We start from the raw sequence: 19712 nt of genomic DNA on the forward strand, positions 1-19712 counted from the left end.
GCAGAAACTACAACAAGAACAAGAACAACAACAACAGCAGCAGAAACTACAACAAGAACAACAACAACAGCAGCAGAAACTACAACAACAACAATAACAACAACAGCAGCAGAAACTACAACAACAACAATAACAACAACAACAGCAGCAGAAACTACAACAACAACAATAACAACAACAACAGCAGCAGAAACTACAACAACAACAACAATAACAACAACAACAGCAGCAGAAACTACAACAACAATAACAACAACAACAACTACTATTACTACTACTTTTTTTGTAATTCACCTCCATCCATTGGGGAATTATATTGTCAAGATCAAAACCAGCCTTCCTAATACAGTTCACCATTTGGAGTTGAAATGTGAAGGTTAACACTAACCCTCATATTGCAATCCGTTGGCCCCAAGCACGCCAACGGCTGTGGTTACCAACCATCTACTATTACTGATATTACTTTATTTTATATTTATTGATATTACAGTGTAAATAAAGACATTGAACTACTGGAGTCGCTACAACTACTACTACTACTACAATACAGCAACAACAATAACAGGAACTACTACTACTACTACTACTACAATACAGCAACAACAATAACAGGAACTACTACTACTACTACTACTACTACTACAATACAGCAACAACAATAACAGGAACTACTACTACTACTACAATACAGCAACAACAATAACAGGAACTACTACTACTACTAATAATAATAATAATACTGCTGCTGCTGCTATGTTTATTTTTTTTCCAACTCGGTAGTGAATTTGTTATGCAACCAGGTAAGCAGGATAACTACAGCTAATTCTCACAACTCTTCCATATGGCCATCGAAATTTGGGAACGTGATATTCCTCTCGTCATTTCATTTTAAGTATACAGCCGTACTTCCTATCGACTGCACGATATTTGCTCGTGCATTCAGTTTTAAGTGTTGTGTTGCAAGTGCCTTTTCTGATTTCGTAATATTTCCTTCTGAACGATTCATTCTACATTATAGTTACACATCAATATCCTGATGCATGTTAAAAAGCAAACCATGTTGATATCAACACGTGTGGTAACATGAAATGAATGTTGACGTGTAATCTACTAAATAAATCGCTAATAAAAATGAGCTACGAAGCTTACGATGCGTCTTCGAATACAGTCCAAAGTCTTTATTTTCTCCTGGAATATAAGATGTAGTCGGCCTATATCCAGGTTACCAACTGTACTATTGGCTATACAACAACAAGGGGTAAATGTAATTTGTCCCAAAGTCTGACCGGCCCGAAAATCGGCTGACAGGAGAGAGGGCATTTTGTCATATAGCTTTTTGGGTTTGTTCAGTCACGAACAAAACGTTGCCTAATGTTCCACTGCTTTAAATTCATATTTAGGGCATGTCTGATTTTCTTCCCTGATGCCATATACTAAGAAGAATCATCTTTTGGCTGATCATTATAGCAAGCCTCTCTCAGCTTATCAGTTTTAGCCTGCAGAGGAAAGTGAGATGTAAGGGAGGTGAAATATTAGGCCAACTTTTGTTGCAAACAGCATATCTTCCTTCTCCTCCTCCTCATCATCATCATCATGGTAATCTATGTCAAGACACGTAAGCTAAAAAAAGAAATCAAATCTCTTCTTACCTAGGTCATTTCAGTCTGGATCACGTCACCTCTGTTTTTGGTACATTGACAGACAAAAGTTGGCCTACTTTTTTATCGGATGTGCTTCCCACTTATGACATATCGGTAACATTCCCTTTCTAACGCATCATATAAAAAGAATGAACCCTGAGCAAAAGAAATACGCCGTCTCCTTCAGTCAAGGAATATTTACATTCACAGAACTGTGGGAGAAGTGGTGAAATATTTTATATACTTTTATCATCGACTGTACATCTGTCACGTCCAAAAAGGTCATCCTCAGTTCATTCAGGGAATTTAAGGTCCAGTTAGACCGAATCAGGTGCAGTGACGGCAGTTCAGGCCTATTCATAGTACTTCAGGCTTAGTTTTATCCTTTTGGGTCCCACAGGCTACTCCGAGTGTAAATATGGTACTGCCATGAGTAAATGTTTGTTGAAACTTTCCTACCGACTGTGGCAATGGACAGTGTTAAATAAAATATTTTGTGTGATAGGAACATGAGTTACACAGCAAAAGAATATGAGAAGGAAGAATGCTCCCTAACGTTAAGGGAGAAATGAGAAACATGGGAGGGAGGACACAGTGCTAGCATTGGATTGCCGGTGTTTACTTGATCATGGCTGTATCTCGGATTCTTTTCAGTTTATTTAGGTCTCTCCAGACCCATCACAATAATTTAGGTGCAGTCAGATCAGTGCAGAAACAGTCGCGTCAAGTTTCATTCAGATCAAGAAGGTCAATACGCAGGGTGTTTATGATAATAATAACTCCATTTTCAGTGTGTTAAGGATGCTGTGAGATTTCAAAACAAAATTTTATTACCACATTTAGTAACTTTATTAGGTTACCAGAAAATGAACTGGCTTGGCTATGAGAAACAAAAAGAAAAAGAGTTAAGGTATTAAGACCTACGAGTATACTGAATTCCTAATAATAGCTGAAGTGTGACATTCCACCTCCAGCAACCTTTTCATGATATGGACTCAAATGACAAATAATCACCGGTAAAAGACTGAAACCAATGCGGGATATTTCAACGCTACAGATACTGCTAAATATTTAAGTCAGGCTAATGTCTCAAAGACGTTAGCAGCGGGGTAAAAGAATGCAGTTTCTCTCTCTCTCTCTCTCTCTCTCTCTCACACGAACCTGTGCGAGAGAAGTCGTTGGGCAGCATATTGTTGAAGTTGATATCGGCGTCGACCAACACATGGGATCCAGACCTCACGATAGTTCTCATGCTGTGTGTGATGTCTCTGAACGTGTTGTAGGTGACTCGCTTCGTGTCCAACAGGTCGCCCACCTCACGAAACACCCCCGATGTTGCTGTCTGTAAGGGGAATCAGGTAAGGCATACAGCATTTAGCTGTCTGTAAGGTGATTCAGGGGAGAATATACCTGATTTGGCTGTCTCTAAGATAATTCACGGTAGGACATGCCGATTTCGACTGCCTGGAAAGTGAATTAGTTAAGGACATACTGAATTCAGCTGTCTGGAAGGTGATTTAGGGCAGAACGATACCTATCAACTTTTAAACCTTGACTTCGACGATGTATTTTTGTATTTTACTTATTTAGTAGGGAAGTGACTGGATATATATGATTTGGAGCAGATGGAGGAAGTGGAAGCATATGTAAATTATTCACGGAAGGAATATGTACAGCATGTGCTGTGAAGATATGTAAAAGAATGCGAGGAACAGCTGTGGCAGAAAAGATGAAAGCATATAATGACTGGTCGAAATGTAGAAGAATGGACGATGTGATGAGACAGAAAAGAGGACTATATACAGAGAAGAGGAAAGAGATGAAAAGAATAGTAAGAGAGTGTAAGAAAATCAGAAAAGAGTTGTTGAATTTGGAAAAAAAAAAAAATGCAAGTATAAATGAAGGAAAGCCAAGAAACTGTTTTGGAAATTGGCCAAGAAGTTAGGAAAGCAGCAGAGGAGTGAAAGGTAAGAATGACAGAAAGCTGGTGGAGAAATGGGAAAATTTAGCAGACGAAGAGAACACTTAAATGAGCTACTGAATACAGAAAATGAAAATAGCTCGAGTATAAGTGTTGTGGAGTGGCTGGGAGAAGATGAGAGGTGGGTAGGGAGGAAAAGATCAGTAGATCGGAAGTATTAGAAACAATGAAGAAAGTTAAAATGGGGACAGAACCAGAACTAAGGGAACGTGTGATGAAATGTTGAAATACGGAGAAGAGTTAGTGATAGAATGGCTATGAAAGATGTTCAGAAAAGCCTGGAAGGAAGATTGGGTCCCGGAAGATGCACACAGTTTCTCACAGTTGACCTTATGGAAGGGGCTTGCTTAGACCTGTGTATCCAGCTCTGAACTATCAACTAAATAAATAATGCGGGTCGGTCAATATAATTTTGTCTAATTGTATTTTAGCATTATAGCCATACATCAGATCCTGGTCCTTAGAAGGTTTATCAAAATCAATTTCAAAATGCAAAACTTGTTTTGATTCCACTACATACTTGAGAAATACATTCCAGTTATTAATAACTGTAAATCAAAATGAGTTTTTACTCTAATCCAATTATATTCTTCCCTTGTAAAATTCTTGTGATGTCCTCTTGTGGTCTGGTCTCCTCTCAGTTTGAAAATATCCTGGCACATTTCTGGGTCATAAACTCCACACAAACTCTTATATGCTTCAGTCATAAATTATCACCTCTTGCTCTCCTATATGCCAGTGTAGGTAATCCTAGCTTCTTCAGCCTCTCTTCTTAGCTCAGAGTTTTCAGAGAAGGAACTAATATAGTTGCTCTTCTCTGTACATTTTCAATTGCCTCTCTATCCTATTAAATATGGACACCCTACCTGATTGGCATATTCTATATGTGGTCTTACTAGAGTCACATTTAAAAATTTCCTCATCCAGGGATACAAAGGCTCGCCCAATTAGTTCCACAATCCGATTTGCCTTATATTATCTGCCAAATGGTCCGTAAATTTAAGCCTAGTATCCATTATAACCTCTGTATCTTTTTCTGGATTCACTTCTAGCATTTTAACAACCATACTATATCCTTTGTTCTCAATCTCTGATAGTCCATTTTTCATGTAATGACATTTCTTAGGGTGAAACAAAAGTAGCTTTTTCCCCTACCATCTCTTGATGGCACATAAGCCCTCTTGCAACTATATGTTGTCTGTCTGGTTCCTAATCTGCCTGTAAACCTTTGTATCGTCTGCATACAAGTATAACTCACTACCATTCTCAATTACCTCCAGAAGGTCATTAATATAGAAGACAAACAGCAGTGGTCTGAGAACTGACCCCTGAGGAACTCCACTCTTAACCTCTTGCCACTCAGATTTATGACTGTCCACAATGACACATTGTTTTCTTCTTTTCAAAAAGGCCTCAGTCCTATTCAAACTTTTTTTTTTTCACATTGTAACTTCTTATTTTTTCCAGTAATCTTATGCGTGTCACTTTATCGAAAGCCTTCATAAAATCACGATGTTCCGCATCCACTGCATCACCTTCTAGTATCTGAATCCATTGGCCCGTCACACTGATAAGCTGAATAGTTGTTGACTTTCTTGGCAAAAAGCCGAACTTCCTTTTACTAAATAATTTGTCATCATATGGTTCATGATCTCTCTAATTAGGGACTCCATTAACTTGCAGACCACACTTGTCAGACTCACTGGTTGGTAGTTCCCAGGGTCGGAGCAGTCTCCCTGTTTGACGATGGATGTTACATATGCAGTTTTCCAATCATGCAGTAATTTGTTGTTATTGAACGAATGCTCAGATAATAATTTCAGAGGCTCAGCAAGCTGGTCACATCCTTCCTTAATAACTCTTGGGTGCAGTCTATCTGGTCCTGGGGATTTATTCGTCTTCAAGTTTTTAATGGCATGTTTTATCTGTGCCAGCGGAAACTCTACTGAAGACAATTCTGGTACCTCCTTTGTTGTAAGGTGTGGCACTTCCTCGTCTGGTTCCTGTGTGTATACCTCACTGAAATACTTTGTTAGGACATATGCCTATTCTTTGTCTGACTTTGACTTCACTTTACCCGAGTTGTTGGTATGTAATTCAGGGATACCTACCCTTCTTATTAACTTTTCTTGTACATATTTCCAAAATAATTTGGGATTATCTTTCACATGTTTAGCAATAGTTTGTTCCTTATTTTTCACTTCTTTCCTTGTGTCACTTCTGACCTGATTGTTGATTTGTCTATATTCTTCCTCCACTTCTTGATACTCACTGTCGGTTACAACTTCATCGTTTGCTTGTACTAACCTCTGTTTGATTTGTTTCATTCGGAACCAGAGCATTTTCTTTCTCCCAATTTTTGTCCACAATTTCCTATTAATTGTCTGTTCTTTGCTGGTCCTTTTTCTTGATGCTGCAAGGCCCTTAAATTCTCTCACTGGGATACATTCCATTATCACATCCTTGAGCTTATTCCTAAACTTTTTCCACATTTCTTTGACATTACTACCACCAAAAAAGTCCGTCCAGCTTTTTCCTCATGAGTTCGAAATCTGCCTTTTCATACCTGTACATAGATTTTTTATATGACCTTTCTTCTAATTCAATCCTGCAGGAGAAAGTTATACATGCATGATCACTCCTACCTAAGGGACTTCCTAATTCTTTGTCTTCCACAATTTCCTCCTCACTACTAAACAGCAAGTCTATTACAATTGCATTATCCCCACCTCTCAGTCGTGTGAATTCCGTAATATGTTGGGTCAAAAAGCAATCCCTCACTATTTCCATAAATCTGTGTGCCAGGCTACTAAATCCTGCTGTCGTGGTGCTGTTTTTCCAATTGATATTTGTCAAATTAAAATCCCCCAATGTTACTGTATGCTCAGTTTTATGGTTATGTATCTCCTGCAACACTTCCAAAAGTTTGTCACTCTCTACTCTGTTATTACTTGGACTCCTATATATTGAGGCAATTATTATGAATTCTTTCATCCCTTTCATTTCTATACTCATATACTCACAATACCGTTGTTTCAAGATTATCAATTTCATAGCTACCATACATCTTTCCTTGCATGTATAAGCAACCCTCAACCTCCCTTTGCACTTACGGCATTCTTGTCAATCATCTGATAACCATCAAGATTATATTCTACAAACGTCCTTTCAAATCTATCCTTTTTAGGTCTAATTTCCTGTAGGTAAGTAACATGTGGATCAACCTTGTTTTCCAATATTCTGGCTTTTAGTTCATTAAGCTTATCAGGAGTAAACACATCCACATATACTAAACACTATAATGAATTTATACTATTATAATAGGACTGCATCACCTTATAACCTGATTCACCGATTTCACTAGGGGTTTTCCTTTCCCTATCATGACTCTCTTCCCATCCTTTGTGATGGTAATCGCTCCCTTCTTCCGATACGGTGGGTGTCCTTATCCCATCCTCTGCTTCAGATATCTCTCCGGCCTTTGCAGCTGTCTTGGCTTCTTCCACTGCAGTTCTTGCTCAGATTTTTGTCTTGGTCCTCCCTTCCTTCTGTCCTTTCCCTGCTTTTTACCCTCACCAGATGTCTGTCCCAGGGTTCCCCCATCACCACATAAAAAACTCCCGATTCAATTTCCCTCATATTTTCGTTTTTATATTTACCTTCCTCTCTTAGTTCCTTGTCCTTTTGCCTTTCTTCCTTACACATGTCTTGAGAGATAATCACTTTATTTCTTATTTCACGTTTTGCATCTTTCAACTAGTAGGCATTTTTCATCACCTTGTCTTTTATTCCTTCCTTTACGGTAATCAGTATTGATCTCCCCATAGGCTTTAACTTCCTTTCTATATTTGGTTCTGTCCCTTTGTCGTATTTTCCAACTCTTTATATGTCAATTACATCATCTTCAAAGGCTTCAGTACCAGTTTCGTCATATACCTCTTGGAAAATTGCTCTGTCCTGCCTTATTTGTGAGATCGAAAACGTAGGTTGAGGTTTTCCCTTACTTGTTCTGGCACTCCATAAATGATGAAGTTGTTCTTGCTGTCAATCCTATTCAGTATTATGATTAGTCTTCTTTATCAGGTCATTCTCAGTAACTTGATGATCACTAACATGTTTGCTGAATTATTTCTGCTTCTCTCTTTAATACATCCCTGTAGCTCTCCATATCTGGTTTGGTCTCAGTGGATACTTTTGCTTTGATTTCATCAATTTCTTTCACAACGTTCTCATATTTATTGAGTCTTCTGCAGTTTAAACTTTTGATTTTACCTCATACAGTTCCCTCATTACTATCTCGGATTTATTCGCTGAACCTCTTTCTAGTGCTATTAACCTAGTTTCTGTCTCATCCTGTCTCTTAGGGAGCGTTGCTACATGTGACAGTATTTTGACGGTTACCACACTGCGCTTGTTTAATACCAGTGAACAGAGTCCACTGCATGACTCTTCAAGAAACCATATACATCTTTTGCTACATCCACACAGTCAACATGGTGCCACATCCCACAAAGATTACACTCCAATGCTTCATCCTTATTCTGTACTATACCTTTGCGGGTCCCGCACTTGAAATCACCTCTTTGTTTACCATTGGGTTTGACACCATCCACCTCAGTTGGACTCATCCTCACACTTATTATTTATCCTTTGAGAAAAAAAAAATATGAAGGTTTTCTCACTAGATTATATATTTTGCTGTTCTTAGACCTCACATTTGTGCTTATCCCAATATGCAACAAATGAAATTATTGAAAATACGTCAAAACTCTGAAAATATCAGAGCTCAAATGAACACGTCCACATTTGACAGCCACTACTACCATTGAGAAGTGTGTGGCACTCATAGGGGTGTTTGTTTGCTCAGTGTAATACTAAAAGTATATATATGGTAGGATATGTATCAAGAGAGTTAGGGTAATATCCGAGGAATCAGCTAGAGAAGAAGAAGGGGGGGGGGGATTCATGAAAGGAAGACGCTGCACGGATCAGATATTTTGTTCTAAAATGTTTAGTGGAAAAGTATCTTGAGAAGGGAGAGAAACTTTGTGGTGACTTCATGGATCTAGAGAAAGCATATGAGAGAGTGGATGGACAAGGAATGTGGAAAGTATTAAGAATATATGGAGTAGATGGGAACTTGCCAAGTGCTGAGAAGAGTATGTATGATGGCGCAAGGCCTGCCGTGCGTATGATAGTGATTTTTTTTTCTAAGTTTAGATTGGAGCAAGGGTGTGTCATGTCTCCATGGTTGTTCTGTTTGTATACAAATGCACTGTAATTATAAAAGAAATACTAGGGAGGAAAGTGAATGTTTGATTGTCTATAATAAGAGAAGGTAGGATATGGAAATTACCTCTCCTTTGGTTTACTGATGATACTGTATTGTTAAATGAGGATGAATGTGAAATTCAAGGCTTGGTGAGTGAGTGAGTCTGGGAGTGTATGTAGGAGTGTATGTTGCATGTGGAAGTGGATCTTTAAACCTACTGGAAGGATAAAAGTCAAGAGCAGGAGCAGTGGTGACAGATAAGAGATCATTAACAAGAATTAGGAAGAGGGTTGGAGCCAGAACTGATCCTTGTGGCACACCAGCATGAATTTAGTGGAAATTAGAATATACATCATCTACTTTTACTCCTATCTTTCTGTTGCTGAGATATGAGGGAATCAGAGGAACAAAAGACGTTAGTCTTTGAAAAAAATGAGTGAGACTGGATGATAAGAAAATGGAAAATTTGAGTGCATTCAAGTACTTAGGCTGTGTCATGACTAATGATGGAAGTTTAAAGAAGGAAGTGCTTGAAAGGGTACAGAAGGGTAGAAAGGTTGCTGGTTCATTGTAAGTAATGATAAGGAATAGGGAAGTGAGTACGGATGTAAAAAAAATAAAGTTGCTGCAGGACAATATTGTGATCCCCCCATTGTTGCATGTGGATGTGAATTTTAAACCTACTGGAAGGATACAAGTCAAGAGCAGGAGCAGTGGTGACAGATAAGAGATCATTAACATGAATTAGGAAGAGGCTTGGTGCCAGAACTGATCCTTGTGGCACATCAGTATGAATTTAGTGGAAATTAGAATATACATCATCTACTTTTACTCCTATCTTTCTGTTGCTGAGATATGAGGGAATCAGAGGAACAAAAGATGTTAGTCCACAGCAAGCGAGTTTAGTTAGCAGGGAATGGTGCTGCATATCAAGGGCTACTGCAAGAGTTTCTCCGTGGTGGTCAATGGACTGATAGATGGTGTGAGTCAGGTGATTTGGTATATCAATGGTGGACCTTTCGTGGCAAAAACCATACTATCTATCACTAATTAATTTATTGGATTCAAGATGTTTAACCCGCCCCGTCCCGACCACTTTTTGACCACTGGTACCCCCCAATCCCAGCCATTTTTTGACCCTTTTTTTTTTTTTGCTAAAACTTTCGCTTTTGATGAGAAACATCGAAAATTCATAGAGAAATTGCTCACCTGAGGTTTAAAATACTCATTACAGGTAGGAGAGCCTCCTTACCTTACTGGGTTTTCTATCAGGCTAGCACCAAAGAAAACGAGTTCTATGGGAGGATAACTATTTCACACCACTCATAAACGGTATTTATTTATTTACTGTTACGAATTTATATGTAGTACAAGAGTATATTGGTTTTCAAGCAGTAATATAGGCATTATAAGCATTGTTTCACTCACTAATACCTGACCTTTTTTTGCCACATTACCTGATCATCATTTCTAACTGTTTCTTCCTCTAATGCTATGTAAAGTTTGTCCTCCACATTGTCATTGACTGGGGAATCACTCTGGCCCTGAATTTCGTACCGTGGCATGACATGGCTATACTGGCCAGGTCACTGATAACAGGTGAATTGCTGAGAAAAGGGCATGCAGGGGGGGGGAAGGAGGTCATGCTCGGTAAGACATTGTCTCTGCCTGGCATCTTGTTGAGGCAGGTGTCCCGTGTATACGTACCAAAAATGACTCGCGAAAATTGAAAATTGTGGAAATTATGAACCTTGCAATTGCAGGACGTTGAAGTACGTCCTCGGGATTAGCTGTGACAAAACGTGAGGACGTGGAAGTACGTCCTCGGGACGGCGCGGGTTAACTATGTGCTTATTCATTCCGATTTCAGGTACCAAGAGAAAATGTGATAGCTATTGGTCTGTAATCAGAGGGGTCAGAGGAACTTCCTTTCTTTGGAGCTGGGTGGATATTGGCTTCTTTCCAAGAATTGGGGGATGAAGAAGTACGTATGCATGGTCTAAATAATTTGACTAGAACAGAAGCAAGTTCTGGGGAGAACTTTTTCAAAACAACTGGAAGAATTCCATCTGGGCCTGGAGTTTTGTTGATTGGTAAATTGTCTAGGAAGGATTTGATGTATGCAGTGTGTATTTTACGTGAAGCAATTCTGGGAGAGTGAAGTTCTAGTACTGTGACATTCTGGCTGACTTCCTCCATGTGGAATCACGTGGAGAAACAGAAAAACAGATGAGGAAATAACAATCGTTGTGATGCTGATGTGCATGTGATTGAAAGAGATATACTTTGAGATTAAATGTACACGTGGAGAAGAGAGAGAGAGAGAGAGAGAGAGAGAGACAGACAGACAGACAGACAGACAGACAAACAGAAAGAGAGAGAAGGAATGGAGGAGGGGGAGACCAAGGATAAGATGGAGGGATGGAGTGGAGAGATCTGTGAGGGAGGAGTGTGTGTTGGAGTGAGGACAGCCAAATGGCAAAGGGCAGCGACGTGGAAGCGATGTGTTTGTGGCTACACCTTGCATCATTAATGCATCAGCAGACAGATAGATTTTTGTGGTATCCAGACAATGTTTTTTTTCCAAGTACAGAAAGATCTTTCATTGTGAAGGGGTTTCTGAAGACTACTGTATATCCAACCTCTCCATCTCAAAAATTGTCTTTATAGGACTACATAATAGATAGATAGATAAATAGATAGATAGAGAGACAGATAGAAGCAGGAAGTCAAATGATGAGAAGGTGTTGTGTTTGCGAGAAGCGAGCAGCGCTAAACGCTTACACGGAGGAAAGCTGACGACAGCGGCCAGTAAGGAGATGATTCAGTTAGCTGTCAGCAGTCCTCTCGTGAGAAAGTTCTGTTGCCATGAGGAAGATACGTGACACACACACCCTACTACACGAGATGTTAGGAAAGAGAGTTTAGAAGGAGACAAGCGACCCTAGAGAGAGGTCGAGACGGAGATTAGCTTTAGAACAGAGAGAGAGAGAGAGATAGCGAGACAGGGAGGTAGCTACCCAGGACTTATACTATTATACCTGTTTAATATTTCCAAGACAAATAAAAATAGTCCCATACTATTCTTTACCTCTCCCGTCACAACATGACATCTGGTGGGGAAACTACTACAAGATATAAAAGCCGCTCGACCACAAGTCTAAAATATACTTCTCTACAATTAACTACAAAGTCTTTATGACATTTGGTAGCAGCGAACGTATACGAACCTCGTCTACGAATCAACATTAAATTCCTACAAAATATCAAGATTGACAACAACCAACAATATCAGCTCCTGCCCCTCCGTCTCCCAGATCATTACGCTGATGCAGAGGTCAAGAGATCACTCGACGCCTTGCAAGTAGCTTAACGACAAACCAGCAAATCTGCGGACATCGTCTCCGAATTAAAAGCAAATTTCTACAAAAGCAACCGAGACTACAAGGTTAGCTTCAGTTCTACAAAGTCTACAGCCACCTACAATCAACTACAGCCATCTACAATCAACTACAATTAACAACTCTACGTCGTCTGTATAATCTTCTACACGCACCTACAAGTAGCGGCAGTCTTCATCCCACAACGAATAAATCACTAGAGAAAAGGACAGAGAAAACTTCCACATAGAATAAAGGGAACAAACAAACGAAGAGTGAGACACGATTTACAACTCATCTTACTCACTCGTCTTCACTCAAGTTACTCATCGCTACTCATTCACTCACCACAGCTACCAGTGTGGGAAGCCGACGTCACCATGTGCTGAGATGACATCACAACGCGAGTCTGCCACGCCAAGCAACGTGTGACTGACACCAGGCACTTCTCACCCACTACTCATTACTCATTATTCACATAGCTCCTACTCATATTCACTTATTTTCACAGTTAAGTTGGAAATTCGACGTTCTATGTTGAGGTTTGCCTGGGACAGCCGTTAACCACTACAAATACCAGGCCATGGAGTTTCCTGAGTAATATCGTCCATCAACACACCACTAGAATTATCAAGAGATCTTCAATCAAACCAGTATTTTCTTCCGAGATCGACTTTTGTATCGACACACCTCTACGATCTGTATCAAGTGGGTAAAATTATACTTGCTCATTTCTTCTCAGTGCTAAAATTAGCTATATTCAACTTATTTAATCATCTAGTTTGCTAGGACATAAATAAACAAGAGGCGTATTTCATAACATCATATCTTAATGACAGGAATATTTTCGCAACCACCCACGTTAATACCAGATGACACACAAATTGCCACAACATCAGACTCACAATTAAGAGACAGCCCACCCATTGTACAACCCACACCACACGTTATAGATAAGGAAACAAATACGGGAGTTTCGGATGATGAGCGGGAAACCCCTTCAGACGTTGAGAGTATCGACTTCGCAGCTGCCTTAAATACGTATGCCAATATACTTAACAGGGTTCACCGGTCCGGTCATACATATTCTACCATTCCCTCACATAACGATAAACTCGTACAAGTTGAATTAACAGGGCAATCATTAAATATGAATCAAGAAACAAATACTGCTGATCTAAAAACCACACCTCACGTTTTTGTGTATCACGAGGATAAGACTGCCCCAAAATTCTCTGGCACAGACAAGGATCGCATTGATGTCATTTCATTAATCAGTCAGTGCGAACAAATGTTCATCAAGCGCCACATACTAGATGAACAAGAGAAAATTGCTATTTTTTCATCTTGCATAAGCCAGGAAAGATGTCCAGCAAGCAATTTATTGCGCTCCGATAAGCTACATCGTGCTAGGACATATGATGAATTTAAAACTGAATTTCTGAAGAAATTTTCTGGAGGTATGAACTTCTTGCCAGGTATAATTCCAGAATTACATAAAATTGTAGATCTTGTAAGGGAGCACACTACAAACCATGTGCTCAGTGAAATAACTGCTGATGTCTCCACAATCAAGAGAACCCTATTAGCTACTCTGGAGAATTCTAAGTGGATAACAGATGATGGAAAGATGTCCCCAGACCTCGTCGTGGACATCATTGGTTATGTAGCTGCCTTGTGTAAATTACCTGATAGAACCCTTAAGATCGCCAAAACAATCGCGTACATCCCTGGAATGTGCTTACTAGACTTAATGAACGAGGTAGAGATGCAGTGCAGTAAAGCAGGTGTGGTCGACACACATGCACATTCTGGTAGAATCAGGGTACCTGAGACAGTATCAGCTGTGAAAACATCAACACCGACCCCAAACAGAGAACAAAATCGATCGCGACCTGAAATGAGGCAGTCCAAACAGACAAAGACGCCTAGACCTCGTTCCCACACGCCTTCCTACAGGCAGTTTCATAAGTTTTCGCGCAGCCCGAGCAGGTCTCGCGCCATAAACAACACTTTTTATGGGAAATCACCTCGTAGGTCACAGTCAAGGGATAGGTCCATTCTGTGTCATTACTGTGCAAAACCAGGACACACAAGGTATGAATGCTTTATCAAGGCAAAAGAGGATAATCAAAAGACACAAGGGTTTGGTCCTTACTGTAGGCATCATAGATACCAAGGGCACTGGACTAGTGATTGCAAAACAGTAGAAAAAATTGTGTCTATGTTCAAATCGGGGGAAGACCAAGTCATGACAAAAAACGAACAAACGTAAAGAAAAACAAGGTTAAACTTCACATAGGAGGCATGTTGGGAAATGAGTGTATCTTGATACCAGCTGTATGTGAGGATCAAAACGTTTCCTTATTTTTAGATACAGGCTCTCCAGTGAACTTAATAACACATGAAGAACTAAATAGAATTCTTAAAAATAAAAAAGAAAGTAACTTTTCTGGATGAAGCTGATTTAGAATTAAACACAGTAGATGGTCAAGAGATTACAGTAAAAGGTATGATAAGATTAAATCTCAGTTTCACAGAAACTACAAGACCATTCTCTGCATTGTTCTATATCGTTGAAAACTTAGCAATTAAAGCTCATATGTTACTGGGCTTAAGATCCATGAGAACTGAGAACATAACTATACTCCCACAAATGAATGGAATAGACTTTGATAATGAATTTATAGAGGAAATACTTTCAGAGCCCTCACCGATTGGTAGAAGAGAGCCAAAAAGAATTGGTAATATTAAAGGCTTTAACAAACATACACAAACAGATGAGTGTATAGATCCACTTACACCAGCAACCCCATCCTCCAGAATTAGTGACCCAGCTAACAGTACTGATTTATCAATTTTTCCAGCCCATCTCACTAATGATTTGGTTATACCACCTAATTCATACATGAAGGTTACCATAAAGAGCAAATTACGGAATAGTACTGTTCTTGTCTTAGAAGAATTATGTAAAGTAAAGGGATTGTCAGTAGAAAACGCATTATGTCATACGAACGACGAAGGGCAAACTCAGATATTCATTATTAATCACATGAATGGGGAAGTTCAGTTGAAGAAGGGAACTTGCATAGTTAATATTGAAAAATGTTTAGCCCCTGTGAAGGAAATAAATATTGGTGGAGTAACAAGTGAGATAAAATCTACGGATAGAGAAAGAATAAAGAGAATTTAATTCACTCAGGTGAATTTGACGAAGAAAATTATTTGTTAACCCTGCTGGAAACACACAGGGACACCGTAGCCTTGCCCGGAGAACGATTAGGTGTACTAACTTGATTAATCACATGATTAATGTGCACCCAGAAACACCACCAATTTTCGTACCAGCTTATCGCATACCACACTCCCAACGTACACTTGCAAATCAGTATGTCGATGAAATGTTAAAGCTTGGAATTATTGAGCCTTCAGTTTCTCCGTGGAACGCTCCCTTTTTCTTTGTGCCCAAGAGAAATGGAGAAATGCGTGCGGTAGTAGATTACCGTAAACTAAATAATCACACAATCCCTGACAGATTTCCCATGCCATTGCTAAGTGATGTTCTACAGAATATTGGTCCTGAGAATAATATATTCTCGACCATCGATCTCCTAAACGGATACTATCAGATTCCGGTATCTCAGGAGTCACGTAAATACACTGCCTTTTCAACAAACAGAGGCCATTATCAATATACAAGAATGCCAATGGGACTGAGGACAGCCCCCGGTACGTTCCAGCGTCTTATGAATTACGTATTGTCCGGAATTTTAGGACAAGGAATATTTGTTTATCTTGACGATATTATTATCGCAACGAAGAATATTAAGGATCATCTCAGGAAATTAGACTTACTCTTACAAAAGCTTAGTGATGCTGGATTAAAAATTAAACTTTCTAAATGCAAATTTTGCTTTAAGGAAATAAATTTCTTAGGCCACAAATTAAGTTCTGATGGTATTCACACCACTGATGACAAAATACAGGCAGTGAGAGATTTTCCTGAACCCACTACGACTGACGAAGTTAGACAATTTTTAGGTCTGGCTGGGTACTATAGGTCCTTCGTACCACAGTTCTCTCATATAGCCTTCCCTCTATTCCAACTACTCAAAAAAGATGCTGTATTCCAATGGGAAGAAGAACAAAAAAGGGCATTTAACAATCTAAAAATTAAACTAACAAATGCACCTTGTTTAGCATATCCGAATTACACGAAATCATTTCTTATTTGTACAGACGCATCAGTTAAAGGATTAGGGGCTGTACTGATGCAGGAAGATAAAAGAGGAAAGAATCAACCAATTGCATTTGCCAGCAGACAAACAAGAGGTGCAGAAAAAATTATAGCACTACAGACTTAGAGGCACTTGCAGTGATTTTTGCATTACAAAAGTTTCGAGATTTGGTATATGGTTACGAAATCCACTTATTCACCGACCATAAACCACTGGTGGGTATGTTTAAAGAAAAACTCCTTTCTGGGAGGAGAGCAAGATGGAAATGTACAGTTGAAAACTACAGTGTACAAATACATTATATACAAGGTAAAATGAATATAGTAGCTGACGCATTATCTAGGAACCCGAACACAATTCAGGTTGCGGCGTTAGATCTCAAAGGAAATATCCCAAACCACGAGGATATCGCAAAGGCACAAAGACTTGACCCAGTATGGTCAAAAGTAATATACAAGTTAGAAAGTGGAGATGACATACAATTACCCAAACTGCATGTCCCACTTGAACAATTCACAATGGTCAATAATACATTATACAAAATTAACTCTAAACAACCAAAACGCCAAAGAAATACTAACCAGTTGGTAGTACCTAATGACATGATACCCCAAGTATTACGAATGATACACGACAGCCCACATGCAGGACACCCTGGAAAGGATAAGACATTCAACCAAGCCCAGCTATTATATTACTGGCCTTCATTACGAAGAGATATACACAATCATATAGACAGATGCGAATCATGTGCGAAACACAAAGGATACCCAATCACACCTGCACCGATGGGTAATTACCCAGTACCACATCAACCATGGGACGTTGTCGCTGTTGATTTACTCAAGATGCCATTATCATACAATAATAACCTATACTTATTCGTAGCAACGGATCATTTTTCCCGTTATGTCATTTTAGCTCCAATTAAAGATAAGACAGCAGAGACAGTAGCAAAGGCAATAACAGATAATGTAATATGTCGCTTTACTACCCCAAAGGTATTAATAAGTGATAATGGAGGAGAATTTAATTCTGAGATCTTACAAGAAATATGTAAACAATACAACATTAAAAAGGTTAACGTTTTGGCCTATCACCCAGCATCGAATGGGTTGGTAGAGAGACAAAATAAAAAGGTATTAGATGTGCTACGACACATTCTCAGTGAAAATTATGCAAGCTGGGATGATTGGATTCCCAGAGTAGAGGCCTCCATTAATGGGTCTATAAATAAATCCATTGGTGACACACCACATTTCATTATATATGGCACAGATAAAAAATTACCATATGAGCTCCTAGAAGGTGACAGCATGCCTATATACAATTACGATGATTACTCTAAACTCCGTTTACGTGAATTCCAGGACATTCACAAAAGAGTGCAAAAACAATTAACGATGTCCAAGGAAGAAATGACGGAGGCATTTAACAAAAAGGCAAAAGATTCACCTATCAGCTTAGGAGACATTGTTTACGGTGTCATTCATACGAGAGACAATAAATTATCCCCTAAATTTGAGGGCCCATACAGAGTAATTAACATAAAGGCAAACAAAGTTTTAATTAAGTCACTTTCAAGTGGCGAGGAAAAACAAGTTCATATTGACCATTTAAAACGAGTTTCAAGGGAATTATCACATCATTATTCAGCCTCGGATACAACCGAACAGGTGAACGTACCTCAAGAAACCAAGCAAGAACACAACAATGATTACAAAAAGAAATTAAGGTCATATACCAAACAATCGAACATAGGTGCAACTATTCCAATGAAATCTACAGTACATCATTTACGAGAATTAAATATCGATTTAAACTCCTTCTATAAATGAAATAACAGCCAACCGTAACGCACATCATCACTATCATCAACCACAGCTTTATAGGAAATTAATAGATTTTTTTTTTCGGTAGGTTACGATGAAGGGACTTCTGCTATGGATTCTCCTATACATAGTAAGGGTATATGCGCACCTAGACCCCAAGCATATAGTACGACAAGGATGCCTCATAGCTCCAACGGCCACGACTACAATCGTCAAGGACGTCATGAGTACTGAAATAAGTCTAGATTACTTGTATGACTTACCTACTTATATAGAAAGACTTGCGACGCCGATGCGAACTCTGGACTTCAAGATAGGGAATTATGTTTCACAATCACATATCACCAAGGAAGTGGATGAAATGGTGAAGTTAGCGAAATGGAAACTAGAACAGGCGAAGTCAACTATGCTCGTCATGATCCAAGATCTCCCATCTTATGGAACAGAGGTGCTGAGCGACAGGAACAACATCACACGTACTCGCCAAAAGCGCGGTTTGTTCGATCTGGGCGGCGCAATTCTTGGGAACATCTTTGGATTGGCTACAGAGGATGACCTTAAAGAAATAAACAAAAAATTTAATAAGATAGCTCAGGTACTAACATACCAAGATAAATTCATCACAGGACAGAACTTGGCAATGAAAACAATTGTGAAAAATCTGAAACAAGCAGAAAACGTAGCTCTCGAGAGTATAGATAAAATAAATAACTTGGAGGGTAACGTTACCCTTTTCCAGCACTTCTCCATCATCACAGAACATATTGACACGATTCTACTACAATTAGAGAACACTAGAGATCATTTCCGGGCACTTATGCAAGGAATTTCGAATGCTGGTGATGGCAAGATCACAAATGACTTACTCCCAGTTCATGAGCTACGTCAGATAGTTAGTCAAGGCATACATAAACATAAATTGAAGCCATTGTTCCGCAGTAGGGAATTTATGCAATATTACCCGTACTTGGAAGCAACACTAACACCAACATCAGTGATAGTTCATGTACCATTCATCACGGAAGACCTGTTCACAGTATACCAAATACACCCCTTCCCCTATAGAAACAACAACACTTTAGTCATCATCAACATCAACACAGACACCGAACTCATCATGGTCTCCAAGAGACGAGACACTGTCACTTTCGCAAGTGAGTCAACGATTGAGCGAAAGTGCCGCACATCCTTACATGCTGTTCATCTTTGTCCTGCGTACATTTTCACGTTTCAGCCTACTGATACGGTCCCTTGTGAAATGGCTATCATCAGCAATAACAATATTCATCATCATTGCAACTTCACTTTTGCTCCAGATAAACTTGTACACCATCAACGCATTGGACACTCGCAGTTTTTTTATTTCCCT

At 39.2% G+C, this 19712-nt stretch overlaps 1 protein-coding gene across 1 annotated transcript in view; it reads right to left on the reverse strand.

Annotated features, from left to right (window-relative positions):
* Positions 1-19712, reverse strand: part of LOC145407669 (ionotropic receptor 93a-like) — a 44368-nt gene that overhangs the window by 17641 nt on the left and 7015 nt on the right. Inside the window, exon 2 of the mRNA XM_080278541.1 lies at positions 2802-2982. Coding sequence (XP_080134667.1) covers positions 2802-2982 — 181 coding nt within the window. The remainder of the gene's footprint in view (positions 1-2801; positions 2983-19712) is intronic.

This window comes from Coenobita brevimanus, chromosome 8 (genome assembly GCF_032717465.1).
Source record: "Coenobita brevimanus isolate Jiangsu-jjx chromosome 8, ASM3271746v2, whole genome shotgun sequence".
NCBI lineage: Eukaryota > Metazoa > Arthropoda > Malacostraca > Decapoda > Coenobitidae > Coenobita > Coenobita brevimanus.